Raw genomic sequence first — 21,242 nt, 5'->3', positions numbered from 1 at the left:
GAATAGAAGCACACGTAGACATCAGTAGGCCACGTAGCCTATCTTCCACTTGGGCGTCTCCTTCAACCTGTTCCAACAATGGAACATGTGGAATCCCTTGCTACATTTTACATTGAAATACTGCAAGGCCCGGCGCACCTGCAAAGTCACAGTTTTAGATTTTGACAAGTAAATGTATGGAATAGCGATGCCGTCCCCTTTACCACCGCGATGATGCCTGAGCCACTCTCTGGGTGGAGAACGAGATGCTCGATCGCGGCGCATAACATGTGCGTCTCTTGCTTGATATAGGCCCATCTTTATTTTTGAGGATCCCTCATTGCGATTGGTGACGATGAAGAAGGGCTTGTGCCGCTTCCTCTCGTTGTAATCTTGTCCAACCTTGCGCCAGTATGCTTGATATTTTTGTTGGGCTCCGTTTATGGAGTCTTAGCTACCGGCGAGTCGAGAGACGCAAATCATATTCATGCTCGCACTGGTCTTTCCCCCAAAGGCCCAAACCCTCTTTCATTTGTAAGGCCTGTTTACTTCTCTCATATTTTTCTTCCTAAGGGCTCGTTCGGTTGTAATGGAACGAATCCAAACTTGGATCTGAGCCTGACGGGGATTTGGTTGATCCCTGTGCTCCACCCAATCCCTTTGGGGATCAGTTCTCCTAATCCATGCATTACTTTTTTCATTCGATTATCCCAGACCCCGCAGCAAACCCCCACATGGAAACAACACAAACGGAGGGTCATCTTTGTCTCGCTCTCGTGGAAAAAATTCCACGCCTCGCGTGGGGAGATAATTTTTCCAGGCCCAGATAGAGAAAATTTCACGGGATGGGCTGGGCTACAATACCGTCCGGGGATAAACGAAGAGCTTAGATTTTCTGGGCTGGAAAATTTACCCCGCTGGGCTGGACAGTCGGGATTGGGCCGCAATCCAAACCAATCCAGGCGGATCCATGCCTGTTAGGGAATAAACGAACAAGGCCTAATGGGTATGGGGATGAGATGGGATTTGGACTTCAGCCAATCCTCTCAAATACCCTTTCCAAAAAATACACTAGTATGATAAAGAGTTTTTGATTTAGGAAAAAAATGTGAGGATGAGAGAGGATGGAAGGGGATATCTCGGGATTATATCGTCCAAAATCGGAGAAGTAAACGGACTAGTGGAGATTTTCTGGGATACGAAACAAGACCTAATTGGGCTGATTTGACCTGTCGGGCCCAGCCCATCCAGGCTCTACACGGCAAAAACAAAACGCGAGCCACCCCACCAGACTTGGACCAACACGGAGCTCAGCCGGCCCCCTTCCTCTCCGCTCCGCCTGACCGACCGCCTCCGACCATGGACGCGTACCACCACCAGCACCGCTTCGCCGGCTCCGGCGACGCGCCTCCGCCGCCGCCGCCGCAGCAGCAGCCCGCTCCTCCCTCCCACTGGCACCCGGGGCCCGCGCCGCCGTACCACCCTCCCCACCCCTACCCTCCCCAGCACCACCAGTGGGGCCCGCCGCCCCCCGACCACCAGCACCAGCAGCACCCTCAGCCGCCGCCGCCGTACGCTTACCAGCCCCCTCCCCCGCCGCCCCCCGCGCCCGGGAACCCCTGGCCTCCTCACCACGCTGCGGCCCAGCCCCCGCCGCCGGGACAGGTATGTTGTTGGCATTACCCGCCCTCCGTTTCTGGAACAGATGATTGATGGCCAGCGAACCATTAGGAAGGAGCATCTGCAGCTGATTGCTGTGTTAGGATTCGGAGCGTACGCCTCATCGTTGGTCCTAGGGTTTAGGGGAAGCGTGCTATAAACTTACTATTGGTGGTTTTGTGACCCCACTCGTTTTATCGAGGCTTGTGCTTGGTGTAGTCCGGTGTCGGTACCATGGTGGACGGAGGGTGGGTTACTTATATAAGGGGGTGGGTTTGTGACATTGTCCACTGTGTGGCTTAGTTGCTGTCTCTTGCTGATAGGAGATCACCGAGGAACTGTTTTGGCAAAGTTGTGATCTATGGGGTTGGCTCTGTAAATGTTTGGGAAATCATTAATGGCTTAGACAAAACAGCTAAACATCTTGTCTCCTTTGCTCCGTACAGCTGGCCCAGCAATTTACCTGCGACTTCTTGTTTCATTTGCTTATTTGTTGGGTTCTTCCGTTGCACATGAAGTTTTGTTACTTGACAACTGGACATTTCTTATTTTGTAGGCATGGCCGAGTCATTCATGGGCTCAAAACCATGGATACCCAGGTTTGTCAATATAATCCAAGCCTATGTTATTTTACATATATATAATTTTCAGATAGAGAATATGGCAAGGTGTTTCAAACTAGGCTTCCATAGCTTGTGCTGATAGTGTTGTGGATCATTTATGATATGCGTGACGCAGCATTTGTGTCAAAAATGAATAGGGATAGTTGTCAAATAACTGTGAAGTGTGCATGCCTTAGAAGTTTTGAACTACATTTATTCAGTTATCCTGTGTGTCAATGTTATTCGGGTTGGTTAGTTGGTTTCACTCTTTTTTTTCTTGTATGTTCCTATTAATGATTGTGCCTTCCTACATATCCCTTGCTTCTGATCTACTTGAGTACACAATCAGTCCTTGCCAAGCTGTGTCGTGATTACTGGTTTCTAATGTAGTTGTACTTTGTTAGTTGATCGACTTACAATGGAATTTTAGTTATCTACAATAGTATGTCAGCTTAAACAAGCTCACTGGGTCAGAAAAGTCACTTGCAGTAATAAATTTGCTAGTTTATTATGATGGTTAAATTTCTAAAAACAAATCAACTCGAAGGGCTTGCCAATGAGGATGATTGGGCCACAAAGGCGAAGGAATGGGCTGCTGCTAAATCTGTTGTTACAGAGAATCACCAGATTCAGCAGCATGCAATACCCCACCATTATGGTCAGAATGATCAGTATCAGCAACCAGCTGGTCACCCACCAATCCCTCAATCAAGTAACGACCAGTTGCCGTTTCAAATGACAGGCCAACAGAGGGAAACGAACTATTTGCAAGGTAACATTGTCTTGTTGCTCTTGCTCAATATATTTTACAGATGGATATGTAAGTTTCAGAATGGATCTGAAGATGAAATTGCAGATAGAGGTCCAATGGCGCCACCACTGAAGAATTTTGGTCCATTTCCATCCACCTATGAGCAGGAGGTATCTTATAATTATTCTTCTGCTCCAGGTATGCCTTGCTTGGCAATTTAATTTGCTTGTGCGGCCTGAGTCATAATTAGGTGTATCCCTGCTGGATATGTATTCGGTTCAGTTGCAGAAAGACTGAAAAGTCTAAAGCATCACTGTTTTTAGAGGCAGAGTGTTGGACTTTCTATCTCATGATCTTGTAGCCACTTATGTTGTATTTCGAGGTAGTGTGTTGGATGTATCTGTTTTTGCTGGTCTTAAACGGAGCAGGATAAGGCAGGTGCCAAACAAATTGGTGGTTGCATGCATCATGATGCTCGTGTTTCTTTTCCCAATGACTTATTATATCAAGTTTTCAGTGAATGCAGTGGTATAGAATACCTAGCTTTTCTAGGTTGCTCTTAATTCCTTGCAGCTCAAATTGGTAAACAAATGTATTTGATCCATCATCCATTGACATGTTGAAGAGATGGAATATTTGTCTCCTGCAAACATTCATGCTGAAATCCTTAATTGGTGGTTGCATGCACCATGATGCTCGTGTTTCTTTTCCCAATGACTTATTATATCAAGTTTTCGGTGAATGCAGTGGTATAGCATGCGTAGCTTTTCTAGGTTGCTCTTAATTCCTTGCAGCTCAAATTGGTAAACAAATGTATTTGATCCATCAACCATTGACATGTTGAAGAGATGGAATATTTGTCTCCTGCAAACATTCATGCTGAAATCCTTAATTACTAGATGGGGGTTGTTTTACATTTGGTTGATTCTGATATGTATTCTGCTCAGGGTTTGATATTAAAAGATTTTGACTATGCCATGTAATAACAGGTAATGGGAATGCTATGCATCAATATCCAAGCCCACAAGCTCAGCCATCTCTAACTGCCCCATCAGTTCAAGATGGATTTCCTCGAGGGCCTCCTAGTGTGCCTGCTCATGGTGTACAGTCTTACAGGATGATGGCTGATCCCAGTGACCAACCTTTGGAGTTTGATAGTAGAAAAGCTCCTGATATGGCAGTGCATCAAACGATAAATATCAGTTCTACTGTTCCAGCAGCAATGTCTGAACATGGTACAGCTGCAACATCAACTCAATCATGGGGCCCATCTGCTTCACTTGGATTTTACCCTCAAGCTCCAGTACCACCACAAGCACCACAGGTTTATATATCTGTAGTTTATTACTCTGTAATAATCTCTCAAATCATCGATACAGTGGTGCTTATGTTTTATCTGTTACAGATGGATCCTTCTTTGCATACTGGGCCACTCTTTGGAGCACTCTCTGGTTCAAACTATGTTCCACCTGCAGTATTTGGTGTTGGTAGTCTAACTGAAGCATTCCCCACAGATGCAAACCCTTTATTCGCTGAACGGTCAAAGAAAGTAGGTTTTTGTTGTGTCTGGCAATGCATTTCCCTTCCTAATCATCATATCCTTTAAACTCAACTGACTCTCGTGTTTGACTATGTACCAGCCTCCAGTACCGAACTGGCTCCGAGAAGAACTTCTAAAGAAAAAATCTACTCCAATGAGTGCTTCAGTGCAACACTCGACAAATTCAGATTCAATGGAATCTGAAGATGCTGCAGAACCACCAAAAATAGCTAATGAAACTGATAGCAGAAGCATTGGTTCAGCTAAATCAATCGAAGATGATGAAGATGATGAGGTGCTCTTCTCCATTTATTATTACTCATTAGTGCAGTACCTATCATGCTATTAATCTGCTCTAATGTGATTCATTTGCATGCAAAATTCCTCCCTAATGATTTATTTCAGTACGCCTAGTACCATGTGCATGTTAGCAGTTCAAAGCTAAATTAGTAGCGCAACGACTTCAAATGCAGAATAATTATTGGTTCAACATCTGTAAATCAAAGTGACCTAGATTAATGGTTGGGCTGTTAGATTGAGTGGAGGTGCCTAGCGGCTTTGAGAAGCAAAACAATTCATCGTAAATATTTATTTGAGTTTTATCAGTTTAGTTATATAGTGATTTCTGAAGAACAAGTGGATCTCATAATGGTGAGAGAAATGGCACGCCATGTGGCAAGTCTTTCCTAGTTTGGTTTTGTCAGTGAATCAACCTGGATAGTTTTACTAGTCTTCGAGACTCGAGGCTCCTTGTCATACTGTATTGGCAAATCTCTTATTTCCTATAATTAATTTTCCAAAGTAGAGTGTATTTTTTTTTCTGTCTGTAACTTGTTTGGTTCTTTTGGATCTGGTGGAAACATTAGACCTTGTGCTAGTTACTGAAAGCTATTCCCTCTGTTCTGATTTAGTATACATCCTAGAAAAAAAATCAGACCAACCAGTACTGCATTTATTATTAGTACTACTTTAACCAATCCAAGCTACATTGAAAACAGTGCCTTCCAAAAGAGAGAGCAAGATTGCTTCGTTTTCTGTGTTTTTGCTGACTAAAAGCTAGAATGTCTATTGATATGGAACAAAAATTTGGTCTAGAATATGGACGAAATCAGAACAGAGGGAGTATTGTCCTTGGAGCAACATCAATTAAAGGAAATCTAACTTTGGATAGTAATTGGATGTATCTAGAATTCTAGATGCTATTTAGTGTCTAGGGATGGAGGGAGTATTTTTCTCACGGGATAAACAGAAAACATAGTTGAACAATGAGCTGATCTTTATTCTTCTTTTTTCCTTTCCAAATTCAACTTGGATATTAACATGCCCCTCTTTGAAATTGACATACTGGACTTGAAACATTTGCAGGATGAAATCGAAAAGGCCCGGACAGCAGCAATCAACCATGAAATTAAGCGTGTGTTGACAGAAGTTCTTCTAAAGGTTATTTATTTGCATGGATGTTATTCAACTAGGTTTAATAGGCCATTTACTTCTAATCTAAGAAACACAACAATAATACCATTTTCTTACTTCTGTTTTTTTTTTGTCATTTCCAGGTTACGGATGATCTTTTTGATGAGATTGCGACGAAAGTTATGAATGAAGATGATTCATCAGATAAAAGTGAGTGAATTGTATTAAATTATAAAGTAAATAGATATCTTACATTACTGATAATTGCATCTGTTTGCAGTGAATGAGACCACTGGTTTCTCTAGCTCAAAGGATCCTGATCTGAGAGAATCAAAAGTCAAGACCACAGCTAAAGTTGTTGTTGCTGCTAAGCCAACCAGTGTTAGCTCTACTAATCGTTCTGATGGTGCTGGGTTAAGCTCTCCTAAAGGTGCTCTTCTTGGTCTTGCTAGTTATGATTCAGATGATGAAGATGATGATGGTGAAGGTGATGGTAAGAGTTTAATTTCAAATTTATCGTCTGAAATTAAAGTTGGTGCAGCTCATCCTGAAGAAAGTAAGTTCTTGACAAACACTCACAGGACATGGTTTCCCGGAATTTATTAAGTTTCTAAATTATGAATACTTTATTGACTTTGATGAATAATCACACTGTAGGCGAGAAAAAATTTGATGGTGAACAACCCACAGGCAATACTGAAAGTATTGCTTCAGTCCAAAGTGTTTCAGGTGACAATCATAAATCCAGTGATGCAGGATCTCGAGGAAGGCCAAACGCAGAATCCGGAAAAGAGCGAAGCATTCATGACACACAGAATGGAGAAGCCACAACTTCTATTCAGCCGATGGGTGTGATTCATAAAACAAGTGAAAAGGCACATGGACGCACGGAGATAGATTTGAAGAATGGAAAGCCGTCTTCCGGCCATCATTCTGAAAACAATAATAATGTGGAGAGCACTCACAGGCACTTAGAAAGGAACAGCCATGAGGAAGATTTTAAAAAAGAGGTGAAGGTTGGCAATGGAAAAGACTCTGAATCTTCTAGATCTGACAAGTTTGGTGATAGTGACAAACATGGCGTGCATGGAAGTATTGATAAAAAAGGTAGTTACAAAGAGGAAAAAGGCTCAGGCAGGTATACTAAACATGGATCGGATAGGTGGGATGATGCCAAAGAATATCGGAAAGACGCCAGAGTGGGAAAGAAAGATGCCGCTGATAGAAGAGGAGAGAAAGGAAATGATGGGAATGACGATAGGTCAAGGCAAATTACAAGGAGCTCAGCTAGCCACAGCAGTAGAAGGTCACGATCACCAAGTGGGAGAAGTCGTACTAGGAATGAGAGTTCTTCACATGGTCGAGGGAGTGTTTCCAGTGACGAGCCTTCTGATAATGCGAAAAGGTAATGCTGTTACTCTAAAATGCTGATGTTTAGCCTGTATCAGTTTATGCGTTTCCCTTTCTCTTGTGTATTGATTACTTCACTTCTCTATTTTCTGCTGCAGAAAGAGTCATTCACGTAAAAATAGCATGTCTCCCTCACCTCCAAAATCTAGGAACAGGTATATCAATATAGCTCCCTTCTCTGCAGTACCTATTAATGATGGTAGAAATTTGCCGGTTATTTCCAACAAGTTCATATAAACTAAGGTTGGCATCGATGTTTTTCTGATCTTAGCCAACACTTGTGCAATAAGATACATAGTACATCGATACGTTTTTGTCATAATAACCAGAATCATGCTATAGACATCAATCCCATTTCTCGCCTGGGTAGGCTCTGAAACAGCAGTGGGATTCGGTGTTATGTTTACTAGAACTGTGTTGCTCTGTATCTCTTCATAATCATGTTCTCTGTAAGCAGTATCTCAAAAGCTGAATAATGTAGGAATTGTTTACTCTTATTCTTTGTCAATTTGATATTAATAAGCAGTGAACAGGACTCTTCTGATTGAAGAAACAACAGGTTCATATATTGCTTCTCTTTAAACTTACCCATTTAGCATTATGTTTCATCTCTAGACGAGTTTCGCGGTCTCCACATAGCAAGCATCACCGCAGGCATTCACCTTATTCATCTGCCGAGAGGTAAGCGATTAATCGGTTCTTTCTTTGTCATTACATTGCTCCAGGTGATATTTTGATGTGAACTTTCAGCAATTTATAGATTGAAGTTGTAATCTTTTAAAGCTTTGTTCTAGCTGCTATCTGGGAAATGGGTTAGTTCAAACAGTACAAAAAATAGAGGATATGCTAGGAGTGTGGCGTTTTGGAGCTCAGGCTACATGGGGCCCTTTTTCAAAAATCGAAAATGACATTTCAAAGTTTCAAAAAATTATGAGCAAAAATTCTAGAGGTAGGTAATGAAGTACTCTACCACTTTGCAAAGAAGCAATACGAAAGACTTATTATTTTGGGCTGTGCGAAACTCACAAATTTGTGGATCTGAAGTAGTGAACAGTACAGATTTTGAAACCTCCAACATTTGTCAGAATTTGTCATTCTTTTGTAGCCTAGAATACAAAGTATTTTGCACAGTGGTAGAGTACATCATTGACTACATCTAGAATTTTTTCAGATTTTTTTTTGAAACTTTAAAATATCGAATTCGAATTTTGGGGAAAAAAAAGACCATGTAGCTTGGCTACATTTGGAGTTTCCGGATATACTAGGGATTTTTAGGATACTAAAGGTGAAGATATAGCTTTCTCATGAAAAATTGGGTTTTGGATGCTGTAAGATACCTTTTTATTAGAATGTACATTTTGCATGGTTTTTTTGTAATGCCCGTGTGTTGCGTCAACTTGAGAAATTTGAAGAATCTAGCCAATATCATAGAACAAGCACTTAAGCATAAAACTACGTACTAAGATTTACTAGTCCAAAACCTTTTGAATTGTATTTTGTTCGGGAGTCCCCAATGGCAGGGTCTCCATTCCATCCTTGCTTCGTCTTGGACATTGTTGGGAATGCATACTCAGTTAATCTGGAGCCATGTGTGTGCTACAGCACCTGTACAGTAAGACAATTCCATTTATTGAACTGTTTCTAATCATTGCAGGAAGAAGCGCTCCAGATCCAGAACTCCAGTCAAAAGGAGATAGAAGACATTAGGTGATTTGGTTTTGGTCCGAACTAGAGATGCCTGGTTTGTTGCCCCTTGTCCTTCTGTTGAAGAACATCGTTCACACGGCTACGAGACTGAGACCCACGGAAGAAGGTACTGGTGATGTAGCTTTCAACAAAGAAGACGAGGTTTGCTCTGATAGATGTTTGAAGGATGATGCATGGTATCCAGCAGTTTGTGTACGGAGAATCAACTAAAGTACCACACAAAATGGAATGTCATCCAAATCTAGGATATGTACTATTTTGTAGAGACAAGCGATGGACATTATTTGTAGCACTAGCGTCCCATTAACCTGTATTGCTTTTTGAGGGCATGTACTTATGCAAGGATACTCGTAAAGTAAGCTATCTAGGCCCAATTTCGTAACGACATGCTGCAGTGTAATTTGTATTGTTAATTTGTTATTATGCATATGGTCTATTCCCTGCTGGAAATGTATATTCAGTTGCAGAAATACCGGAGAATCTAAAAGCATCACTTATATTTAAGAATAGAGAGGATATAATGCATCACTTATTGATAAATAATAATGTTTTACTTGTTAGTGATGTACACCTCTTTCTCCTGTCGTTTTTATATAACTTATTGTCTGGATATAATTAGTACAGATGTGGTTTTTCCTATTTTCCCATGGATAAAATGGATTATCCATAGATAAATTAGCAGTTTGTAAAGATCCACTCAAGCATCTCCACCGTAAGCAGCTGTCCGGCCATGGATTATCCATAAACAAAAGTGAACCGAAGATCTAACGCCCGTTAACTGGGTCATATCATATGAAGAAACAAGCTGTGCACTTCGATTGCTCAAGTTCTGCAAATTTTGAAATAGTCATCATATTCAGCACAGGCAGCACGACCAATGAACCCAGTATGAAAAAACTGCATGACATGTGAATTCAGTACGTAAGAACATGACCTGCATTCACAATATATTCAGGTACACAGCACTCATTATAGACAGTATACAGTAACATCCCAACTTCAGAAAAGGATAACGGCTAAATCCGCATTGTCCAAATATTTAAACCCATGCCAGGCTACTGAGATCACTGGCAGATTTGCATTCTTACGAACGCATCGTGTTAAATCGAGGAGTAGCCTGCAATGTTGTCTGACCTCTATTCTGTGGTAAGTCCTCTTTTCTGAAATTAGCTTGTATGAAAAACTGGCTTTCACACAAACAAATAGCTTCTAAAATTCACCTGAAATTGTGCAATTTCAGCCATGTTGTCCATATTAGATCAATGTTCCTGTACAGTCAACTTGATGACACTAAAAAGAAAGAACACTGTAGGACCACTCTGCGGGTGCCATGATGGCGCTGAGATTGGTATGCAAAGGAACGGTGAGGCGGCGCACAAAGCTTCAAGTTATTATATGTACACACAATGGGTTATTGGTTCCTGTGCAGCTTATGGGGGCAGTAACTACTACTAGATAGAAAGCCCGGGACAGGGCGGGAAATTGTAGCATGTTTTTCCTATGATGATCCTGGGGCAGACGGGTTCACGGCAGCAACGTCATCCTTCATCTTCAGGTCCTCAAACTTGTCGATGGCGACTTGGAGCTCGTCCGTGCCACCCACCGCCCGCATGGTGTAGTAGTAGACGCCGAAGACGAACCCGGTCAGGCCGCCGGCCACCACCAGGTTAGTCTTGGGCGCCAGGGCGCCAAATCGCGGCATTTTTGGGGACTTGGGGTACTGTAGAAGATACACATAGGAAAAATGTTAGTATGCTAACCCAAGTGCTTGGACGTGTCAGCAACATTGGAGTCCAAATAGATCCATTAAAGCTAATAAAGTGGAAATGAGACAAATGCTGTTGCAAAGCTATCATGCAGCCATGTGTGACATAAGATCTCAGGGGTAAACTTTTGATAAAAAGATGCAGCAACCCAGCTTAGTATTTCCTGCCAAATAAGAGCTTTGTAGTTTGTATGAGAACAGAGTTTCATTAGATGACATGTCTGTTGAAAAAGAAAAAAAAACTGTGTGCAGTGCTCTCCTGAAGTTTTTGAAGGACAGCTGATGCAATTGATCATAGCGCTGATTACCGGAACAGTTCCGTGGTTACATACTCAAAGACAATTCTATCATTAGGGGATTATAAAATTTGTTTTTGTGTAGGCTCGCAGAAACTATATCTGAAAACGAAGTTGTTGGATGTTCATGATCAAACAAGATCAGAAGACAGGTAGTAAGCCAGGCTACAAAGCAAATTTGACGCTGTAATCTCATATGGAATCGTGATGAGGAGATTCTGTGGTGCCTTCAAAGAGTGCCATGTAGGCAGATTTGGCGCTGTAATCTCCTGAAGCAGACAAGCACCATGTTACCTAGTCTTCAGAATCAGGAAGTGTATGCTGTTCTGAGAGGGTTTCGACCAAGTTCAGGAACTGGCCAATGCCTTCAGCAGTGAGGGCGCCAGATATGTCTCTAATCCAGGCGCTTTCAGGGAGATCACTTCTACTACTATCTATTATCCGATTTCGCAAGAATCAGACACTACAGTTAACTTAGACTAGTTGCCCAATCCGTTCCCCCAAAAAATCCCATCTGAAATCGATTCCCGAAACGGGCAAAAATGCAGGGGTGGATGGATGCGCCGCTGAATGGAACATCACAACCCCCCTCCGCTAAGCTCCCAGGATGGATTCCTAAGTTGCTGAATCCGGGAGGGAGGCTGGTGCTTACCAAATCGGTGCTCATGGCCATCCCCCTTCACTTTCTAGCTGTGTTGGAGCTTCCGGACTGGGCACTGAAGATTCTGTACAAGCGATGCCGCGGCTTCATTTGGAAAGGTCAACAAGAAGTCAATGGCGGTCACTGTCTGCTTTCATGGTCCAAGGTATGCATGCCAGTGCAATATGGGGGTCTGGGAGTGCTTAATCTTCGTTACTTTGGCTGTGCCCTCCGTTGCCGATGGCCTTGGCTGAGATGGGATCGCTCGCCCAAACCCTGGTGCTTCATTCCTTTGCCCGACGACAAAGATGCAACGGCAATGGTCAGAGCTGCCTCTTTTGTGCACCTTGGTGACGGCAAACGAGCCAAGTTTTGGACAGACAAGTGGCTACCGGGCAAGCGCGCTATTGTTGATGCTTATCCCTTGCTGGCCTCCTTCGTTAAAAACTCAGACCTGACGGTGGCGCAGACGATGGCTCGAAACAGGTGGATTAAAGATATTAAGGGTGGCGTATCCACGGCTGCACTAGACCAGTACCTTAGCCTTTGGGATGAGCTGCAGCAAGTTCAATTACGCCAGGGTGCTGCAGATACTTTGATCTGGTGCCACTCCAAGGATGGCTGCTTTTCAACGAGCAGCGCTTACAGCCTGTTCTTTGCGGCTAATAGAAGCTTCCCCTGCGCGAGACCGATCTGGAAATCCAAGGCCCCGCCTCGTTGCAAGTTTTTTATGTGGCTGGTGGTGCACCAGAGGTGTCTGACGGCGGACAATCTCCAGCGCCGCGGGTGGCCTAACGCTGGCTCATGCCAGTTGTGTTGGTCGGGTGCTGAAACTTGTGCTCATTTGTTCGACCATTGCAGGTTCACCTCTACGGTCTGGCGCAAACTTAGAACCTGGTCGGCGGCAACCTTCCGTGCCCCCGGTCCGAGCTTCCACACCACAGAGGACTGGTGGCTTAAAGCGAGGAAGCAGGTCCCCAAGCTGCTGCGACGTGACTTTGACACCGTTGTCATCCTGGTACATTGGAAGATTTGGAAGGAAAGAAACGCAAGAATTTTTGAGGGTGCACAACACTCAGCTGAGGAGGTTTTTGATGGCATCAGGGACGACATCGCTATCTGGAGATCTGCTGGCCTGATCGTTGCCATTGAGTAGTTGTACTGCAGTCTTCTTCCTTGTTGCCTATGGCTGTGTCGTGTTTCTCTCTTATGCTGTAGCTCTGTAGTTTCAGTAGCTGTTTGCTACTCTTTCTGCAGCCCAGGCCTATCTGGTTGCTGAATATTCGCTGCATTGCTCTGCCTCGGAGCTGACAGCAGCTTGCTGTAACACACTTCTTTCTTCTTAATAAAGATCGGCCTGAGGCCTTTCAACACAACCCCCCTCGCCATGACAGCCCTACCTATGTACCGGAAGCGAGACCGGTCTCGAAGAAGATGAGACCGGGCTGGATTGGATCAAATCTATCATGGCAGAAGGTCGTGGCGACGAGCGATCTAGGCAGAGCGAGGGGCTTCCTTACCGAGAGGAGGAGGAGGAGTCGCGATCCAGCAGAGGGTGGCCGGAGAGGCGTTCCGCACTTCTTCCGCTTGGAGGCGTTGCTCTCCTTCTGAACCTGAAGATCGAACGGAGCACCTGACGAACTTGCCGTTTCGAAGCAAGACCGGCGTACGGCGCACAACTTGTTTCTCACGATGAGCCAGCCACGACCTAGGTGTGAATTCGTGTCGGAAATGTATTCAGATTATTCAGTTGCAGATTCTGAAAAATCTAGGGATCAAAATCTAAAGCATCACTAATTTCAGAGTAGAAACAACGTAATGCATCACCTGTTGTCCCTGTTTATAATAAATGTAACAGATTTGTTAAGATATCGTATGGATATAGACGCATTTTAGTGTATAGATACATGTTAATCTAGATAAATCTAGGATAATACTCCCTCTGTTCCTTTCTATAGTGCCTATTGTTTTTTGGCACGGAAATTAGCGCAAGCCATTTTTTCACACAAAACCCCCTAACGATATCACAGACAAAATAGGAAACTGAAAACAGATCTCAGAAATACATGACCAGATCGGTTTCCAGATTTTCTAGACTTGACCTGATCGGTGGAAGGGGTTTTTTGCAAAAAAAAACATAGCTTTACTCTTATATTCTGAAACAAATGCTAAAAAACAATAGGCATTATAGAAAGGAACGGAGGGAGTACTGTATTAGCTATGTACTCCGTATCACTTGTTAGTGTTTTAAGGCTTGCAAATGGGTCTACGGTAAACATATAGCCAAAAATATGACGCTTTGATAAAAATAATACTGCATATGAATCCTTGACAAAACTATTTTGAAATCTAACCTAGATTCGGCTTCATAGAGGGATCTCCGTTGTTTTCATCGCTGAAACTCGCCATACTGGCGCCGAAGCTAGGTCGGTTGCAATGGCTTTGGCACCGAACTACTTGAAGCCACTCTAGGCCGAAAAAGCTTGGCGCCTACTTGCACAATTTCGACCAGTCTTTGTAACGTCAAACTTAGGGATCAAATTGGAAAATTGTTTTACCGAGAGATCAGAAAAGGCATTAGTTCTATTGGAAGTGGGATTTGTCATCAAGAGAAAAAAATACCACATGCATCATCCGCGCCACACTTTTCCCATGTCGCTGGCCGGGGAAACCACCCTGACCGTCCATTGCCCCCTCCCCGATCCGACGTCTGAGGCAGCGCCACAATTTTTCCGTTGGATTCCTTCCCTTCCATTCCCCCCAAATCAAATCAACACCATAATCTCGCTTAATCTCTCCCTCGAATCCTCGTCCCCTCCACTCCCATCGCCGATCGCCCAACCGCGCTCCGCCTCCTCACCGGCGTTCAGTCCCCCCACTCCTCCGTGTCGCTCCCTCGCGCGCGCGAGCGTCTCCAGTACAGCACGCGCCAGTGCGGGGGCTCTTCCAACGGCCGGACCGGCGGCACCCCACCACCACCGCCACTGCCATCGCCGGCATTGGGTGAGTCTTCCTTTCGCCCCGCGCCCGATCGATTTGGGCGTGCTGGTAGTAGCAGGGTTGGTGTTTAAAAAGGGTTAAAATTACGTTCGAGGGAATCAGCAGGGGTCGCAGCATCCGAGCGCGCGCCCGGCTCTATTAGTCGACTTTATAATTCGGATAGTAATTGATCATCTGGTTAGGTTTTTAGTGTATGATGAAACGTTTAGCTGTTCCTCCAAGTGCCAGTTCACATTGTGACCGAGCTTTATCATTTTCCCCTCTGGTTGGTTACCTAGAAGTGAAGTCTTGAATGCGTAGCTGCTAATGGAAATAAGTAAATGAGGGAAAGTTAGGTTAACTCTAGATTTCATCACTTGCGAGCTAGCAGTAAGTGTTTGTTAAAGAAACATATCCATGTGACCAACAAATTAGCTACTCAGTCGGTACCTTGGTGTTTGCCCCACTTTGATTATCCAATTTTATTGTTTGTGAATGGGAAGAAGCTGCCACCAGAAATATGGGATGAGTCGGCAGGATATGATATGATCAGCTTAGTTACAAAAAATCCGGGATTTTCCCGCCTATCTCCATTTTATTATTCAATCATTATGATGCACGTGGTCTGTTTCCGTGTGTTGATCTAATCATCTATGGATGTGAATGTGCGCTATTTTTGGTAGTTACTGGCATAAATAATTAAGTGGAATGGGATTTTTTTGCACTTCTACCACCACTCGGTATGTGATTTACAGTGAAGGTAATTCATTGCGCGTACACCTTTCATGTGTCGAGAAAAGTAATTTAATGTTTTTCTTGGTCTCTGAATATCATGAAAAGACCTTCGATTCAAGAGAAAGGTTATGATTAGAATGGAGACTTCAAAATTGTACTTCTGTATTAGTACCGCATGTGGTCCTTCTTTGGTGCTTTTGCTATCATTGGAAAATAAAGGATAACTCAGCTTTTGGTAAAAAACTGGTGAAGTTATGATGATCAAATTCTGGCTTATAAGCTTCCATGCTTTATACTTGAAAATCATACAGCTTGGCATTTCAACATAAAAAAAAATTAGACTAAAATGCTTACTGTCTAGTGTTAACAAAAAATACTATGATTAGTTTTGCATAGTTTACTGCCGTCTGCACTACATACATGGTTGCTCAGTTTCATTAGATCTAATACTTAGTATTACCATACTGTATGTGAAACACTTGCTGTTTAGTGACACTAAGGTGGCATATCATGCTACTATACTGTATTTGGAAGTTCTTTTATTCAATAAGGTGAGTTACATGTCATATTATGTAGCTACTAATGATGTACCGATAAAAGTTAACCGTCAAAGTTCGACTTTAATTTGCAATACCTTATTGAATAAACTGCATAATATGACAGGTAACTCATGACTATATGTGCAGCAACTAATGAGCCATCATTTCAAAATCTAGTCCGGTGGGGAAGTTCATGCATTACCATTCAGTTAACATGTTTTCTGTTGTCATTTTGGACATGCTGTTCATGTATAAATGAGCTGATAATTGAATTTACACTAAGTATTAAAACATGAATGTCTGGATCATTTTTAGGTCGATGCGATTTCATGATTTAACAAGAGTTCTTGTGCAATCCTGATTATAGTTTTCATGGTTATACAGAGATATACTTCGATTCTTAATAGTTTCCCCCCTGGCACCTAAACTACCTGTTCACTGTATATGACATCGTCCTACATTGTTTTTGCCGTGCTCCTACATTTTCCTTACTTCACTGTCACCCAAAGCCCCTTCTTACATTATTGCTGGCCAAGTCTGATGTTCCATGTCTGGGAATTATTCGTCTATTATCATTGTTGTCATTAGGAGTATCCTGGAAATTATCAATCTTGCACATCTACATGTATTTCAGCATTTACAAGCTTGGCCCACATGAAAATGAATCTTCTCATGTAATCATTGTTTTCTCGTATGCAAATTATTAGTGGTAGATCTAGCATTAGATAGTATATGTTTATTGTTACGATAGTATTGGAGTATTGGAGCTGAGTTTAGTTTTAAACCATGGATTATTCAGGCTGTTTTTTGGCAGTTAGTTTTATATCTAATGATTTGTTTCCTTAGTTGACTACCTAGGTTAAACATGTCGATATGTTCCTTCTTTCATTGTAGAGAACTCAGAGAAGGTTTATATAAATTATTGCTAGAAAAGTATCTAGTTCTTTTCTAAACAGAAAAAACATTCAATAGTAATCTTGAGGAAAAGTGCTAAATCAGGAGCGTACTGAAGCTAGGGCTCCGCTGGGGTGCTAAACAGAAAAAACATTCCATTGTAATCTCGAAGGGCAGGCCTGGCGCAGTGCCGAAGTACTCCCCACATGTGCCAAGAGGTCCTGGGTTCGACGCAGCCTCTTTGCATTGCACTTTGCAGGGGTAAGGCTTGCCTCTATGACCCCACCTAGTGTGGAAGCTTCTAGCACTAAGTCTGAGTCTGTCCTTTTTTGTAATCTCGAGGAAAACTGCTAAATCAGGAGTGTGCTAAAGCTAGGGCTCTGTTGGGGTGCATGTTCTTCCTTTGACTTGCTTGCCCTCTGGCTGCCCGCCTTACAGTGGAATGGGCACGTTTACAGCATCGCCTTGACGTACTTCATAGTGGACCGGTCGCTAGAGGATAGCAGGAGAAACAGCTTTTTAGTAATCTCGAGGAAAACTGCTAAATCAGGAGTGTGCTAGAGCTAGGGCTCCGTTTGGGTGCATGTTCTTCCTTTGACTTGCCCTCTGGCTGCCCGCATTACGTGGAATGGGCACATTTACATCATCGCCTTGACGTACAACTTCATAGTGGACCTGTCGCTAGAGGATAGCAAGAAACAGCCAAATCCAAAAAAAAAAGAAAAAAAAAAGCCAGAAGCAAATGCCAGAGAAAAGCCAGAAGGACTTTGACTCCATGGTTGTGCTACATGTATCATGGGAATGCAAGAAACAGCAGGCTGTTCGAAGACGAGAGCCATGATCTTCTAGCTGTAGCATGAGGTATCAAAGTAGAGGTGGAGCGGTGGAGACAGGGGTTGAGCTACCGTGAGGAGTAATGTCTAGTAGTTGTATCGTGTGTTGCTCTTTTTGCATGCACGTATTGTATGCGTGCTGATACCGTGATCACTTGTTGCCATGTTTCTCTTGTATCTCTCCTGCTTCTCCTAATAAAATGGTTTGCAAATGCTTTTTGCACGTTCTTTGAAAAATTGGCAGCATGAGCTTGGTTAAACACTACAGTGATATTGTTTGGAATTTGGTGAAACTAAACCATGCAATCGATGCATTAGATGCTATGGTTAGTCAATAACTTGCTGATGCTTAAATCATTGCTGTGTACTTTATAATGTAGATTTTTTTTTCAAATAAATGTTAGAACACTGTTCTATTTAGCCATCAAGCATTTGTCACTTTCTTTTCAAAATTAAAGTCCCAATCAAAATGCATGTTTCAATCTTATGAACCTGCAATAAAAGAGAGACAAAAGTCTGAACTCACCAGTCAACTATAATGTTAAAGTGTTCTTCTTTTCTTGCCATTATTTGAACAATAAGGGTTTTTTTGCTAATCATCTTGCTGATTGAAAGCTCTTCCATGTATTTCAGGTTCTATCAACACTGATGAGTATAATGTAGAAAATTCTTGGAGGAGCCATATAATCTAGTGACAAGCAATTAGCATTCTCGGCGAAAATAGCATCTTCACGTGAGCTGCTAAATAAAGGTATAAAAGTCGTAAATATGTCTCAAGGCACTTCTCTGGTGCCAAAGGACAAAGGACCTTCTGAAGATAATTTAAAGGCCGTGGGCACAAAACGGCTGCATACTGATGCTTCTTCAAGCCCCGTTTATCATAATGTTTATGTAAGACGAAAAGTAGAAACTGAACATAGTAAAGTGAACTCTTCTCAGGAGTTGAAGGGTAATGGAAGAGGCAAAACAAAAGAGCATGAAGAACAGCGAAATGTGGAAACTGAACATAGTAAAGTGAACTCTTCTCAGGAATTGAAGGGTAATGGAAGAGACAAAACAAAAGAGCATGAAGAACAGCAAAATGTGGAAACTGAACATAGTAAAGTGAGCTCTTCTCAGGAGTTGAAGGTTAATGGAAGAGAGCAGAAGGAAACTGGACATAGTCAAGTGAACTCTTGTCAAGAGTTGAAGGATAATGGAAGCGAGAAAACAAAAGAGCATGAAGAACAAAAAAAGGTGGAAACTGAACATAGTAAAGTGAACTCCTCTCAGGAGTTGAAGGGTAATGGAAGAGACAAAACAAAAGAGCATGAAGAACAGCAAAATGTGGAAACTGAACATAGTAAAGTGAGCTCTTCTCAGGAGTTGAAGGGTAATGAGAGAGACAAAACAAAAGAGCAGAAGGAAACTGAGCATAGTCAAGTGAACTCTTGTCAAGAGTTGAAGTATAATGGAAGCGGGAAAACAAAAGAGCAGGATGAACGGCGGGTGCAACATGATCATATCAATAAGCCTGAAGTTCCACCTCCTATTGCTGAATCTGGAATAAAAGAGGAGGAGGAGCGGCAAATGGTGCAACATGGTCAGCTCAATAGGCCAGAAGTGGCACCTCATATTGCTGAATCTGGAACAAAACAGCAGGAAGAACGGCAAGGTGTGCAAAATGAGCAGGTCAATAAGCCAGAACTGCCACCTCCTATTGCTGAATCTGGAATAAAAGAGAAGGAGGAATGTCAAACGGTGCAACATGACCAGATCAATAGGCCAGAACTGCCACCTCCTATTACTGAACCTGTAGGGCTAGTGCCATCTGAAATGGCATCTCCCATTGCTGAACCTCTAGGGCCAGTGCCATCTGAATCCCCTGAAAAAACAAATGCAGAAACTGCACCCGAAGAAAATGAACCTGCAGTTATTCCTGCTAATGAGCCACTGGTTACTCCTGGTACCACTGTTGAAGGTGATATCCATATGTCAGGCAACCAAAATCCATACTGGAGCGAGAGATATATTCGGTTACAGACATATTTGGAGAACTGTGACCGGTCACCCCAGGAGGGTTATATGCAAAGTAAGCCATTTGGTTGGCACCATAGTAATTTGTATTTTGTATTTTTTTCTCAGTCTCAGAGTATTGACTTCTTTCCCTTAATTATAGTGCTTAGGTCACTCTCAGCAGCTGGTCGGAGCTTGCATGCAATTGAGCTGGAGAAAAGGGCAATCCACCTCCTAGTGGGGGAAGGTGATACACCACTTGCCATATCTATAATATCATTCTCTCGAGCTTATAGTTCAGTTAGACGGTCTTATGACTCTTATCTTGTTGCATATTTATGCTGCAAAATTTAAATTGTTTGATATGGTGGTAACCTTGTTGCTAGGTGTAGTATCTGATGCACTGTATCTCATGTATGTTTTGTCCATTGCAGTGCAATGTGCACACCACTGTATTGCCTAACCTCCTCTGAAACACCTCCTCATGGCCTATGCTAAGCAAGATATAAAACCACAACTCTTGAGTTACAGTATTAGTGTGTCAGGGGAATCATCACTAAGAGCCTTCTACAAGCTGCAGCTTTAATAAACGCCTCATAGTTTACTTAAATCTCGATGCAAGAAGTCCTGAGTGATATCCAGCATCTGAATATGTGACATGCATTTACCATCTAGTGCATTAGGATAGCGACAATTTGGCATGTATTTAGGGTAGGGAACATGTTACAAAAATCAGTTGCTTTGTACCCATTTGGCATGTATTTAGGGCAGAGACATGTTGTTACCAAAATCAGTTGCTCTGTATCCATTTCAGGAAAGTGCATTGTGTGGCACACTCTTAACACTATATCGCAGGTAAGGAGCTGCAACGGATGAAGTCTTTGAATGTTCTGGGGAAATCTCCTCCAAACGGTTCGTCGAAGCAGGCTCCCTTGCAGCGGTAGTGGTAGAACTGAGATGCCTGAAGAAATCTGTAGAGCTAAGTAAGATGTGCTCAGTGCTCATGTAAACATTGCAGAAAGGACATGTTCTGCTGATGTAATAACTTTTTTTTTCTTCTGTCATATAAGGGTTCTCCTTTGACGTGCAATTCATTTTTTCCTCTTACCTACTCACAATTGTGCCGTGGGTTTGTTGTAATTATATGAGTAACTTGTCAAGGTCTAACTGTAATTATATGATGTAATTATATGAGTAACTTGTCAAGGTCTAACTGTTTATACTTTATACCTGGTATGGATCTCTGTCTCGTTTGGATATTTCTGTTTGTTGAAACTGACATGTGTTCTATCTCGGTTAAATTTCTTCTTGTCAGGCTGGCCCGTTTGCGAGAGTGATCTTGACGGGCTGATGGGTTTCAAATTTAAGATTTTAGATAGGATTTGGGCTATCCTGTGTGAGAAAGCACACTAGCTTTATCTCATCGATATTCCCTGGGATGTTCAAAACTAAATAAAGCTCAGTAAGAATGTCAATTGGCACTTGGGAGCAGCACGATGTGTGTG

General features: G+C 42.6%; 3 protein-coding genes across 6 annotated transcripts; 2 read left to right on the top strand and 1 right to left on the bottom strand.

Moving 5' to 3' along the window:
- The first annotated feature begins 1,264 nt into the window (after positions 1 to 1,264).
- On the top strand, positions 1,265 to 9,531 carry LOC127336793 (uncharacterized). Of its 3 annotated transcripts, none has more exons than XM_051363635.2 (14): positions 1,265 to 1,644; positions 2,195 to 2,237; positions 2,788 to 3,012; positions 3,097 to 3,189; positions 3,981 to 4,315; positions 4,397 to 4,540; positions 4,632 to 4,826; positions 5,897 to 5,971; positions 6,088 to 6,154; positions 6,225 to 6,500; positions 6,602 to 7,349; positions 7,453 to 7,509; positions 7,970 to 8,035; positions 9,009 to 9,531. In XM_051363635.2, exons 1-14 carry the CDS (start codon positions 1,339 to 1,341, stop codon positions 9,049 to 9,051), a joined length of 2,673 nt encoding a protein of 890 aa, XP_051219595.1. In that variant the 5' UTR covers positions 1,265 to 1,338; the 3' UTR covers positions 9,052 to 9,531. The 3 variants fall into 3 exon arrangements, with proteins under 3 accessions (XP_051219595.1, XP_051219596.1, XP_051219593.1); XM_051363636.2 differs by having other exon boundaries at positions 3,085 to 3,189; positions 6,225 to 6,437; XM_051363633.2 differs by having other exon boundaries at positions 3,085 to 3,189.
- Positions 9,532 to 10,264: 733 nt separating this feature from the next.
- LOC127336795 (uncharacterized) lies at positions 10,265 to 12,379 on the bottom strand. The gene is made up of 2 exons (XM_051363637.2): positions 11,775 to 12,379; positions 10,265 to 10,781 (listed from the first exon to the last, which is right to left on the bottom strand). The coding sequence occupies exons 1-2, from the start codon at positions 11,793 to 11,795 to the stop codon at positions 10,560 to 10,562; spliced, it is 243 nt and encodes an 80-aa protein (XP_051219597.1). The 5' UTR covers positions 11,796 to 12,379; the 3' UTR covers positions 10,265 to 10,559.
- Positions 12,380 to 14,522: 2,143 nt separating this feature from the next.
- On the top strand, positions 14,523 to 21,012 carry LOC127336796 (uncharacterized). 2 transcript variants are annotated; one of them, XM_051363638.2, is made up of 4 exons: positions 14,523 to 14,765; positions 18,376 to 19,813; positions 19,901 to 19,984; positions 20,593 to 21,012. In XM_051363638.2, exons 2-4 carry the CDS (start codon positions 18,511 to 18,513, stop codon positions 20,679 to 20,681), a joined length of 1,476 nt encoding a protein of 491 aa, XP_051219598.1. In that variant the 5' UTR covers positions 14,523 to 14,765; positions 18,376 to 18,510; the 3' UTR covers positions 20,682 to 21,012. The 2 variants fall into 2 exon arrangements, with proteins under 2 accessions (XP_051219598.1, XP_051219599.1); XM_051363639.1 differs by having other exon boundaries at positions 20,552 to 21,012.
- Positions 21,013 to 21,242: the final 230 nt, after the last annotated feature.

The sequence above is a fragment of the Lolium perenne genome, chromosome 2 (assembly GCF_019359855.2).
Source record: "Lolium perenne isolate Kyuss_39 chromosome 2, Kyuss_2.0, whole genome shotgun sequence".
Classification (NCBI taxonomy): Eukaryota; Viridiplantae; Streptophyta; class Magnoliopsida; order Poales; family Poaceae; genus Lolium; species Lolium perenne.
The sequence above is the reverse complement of the archived record's forward strand: the minus strand, read 5'-3'. Positions and strand labels throughout refer to the sequence as shown.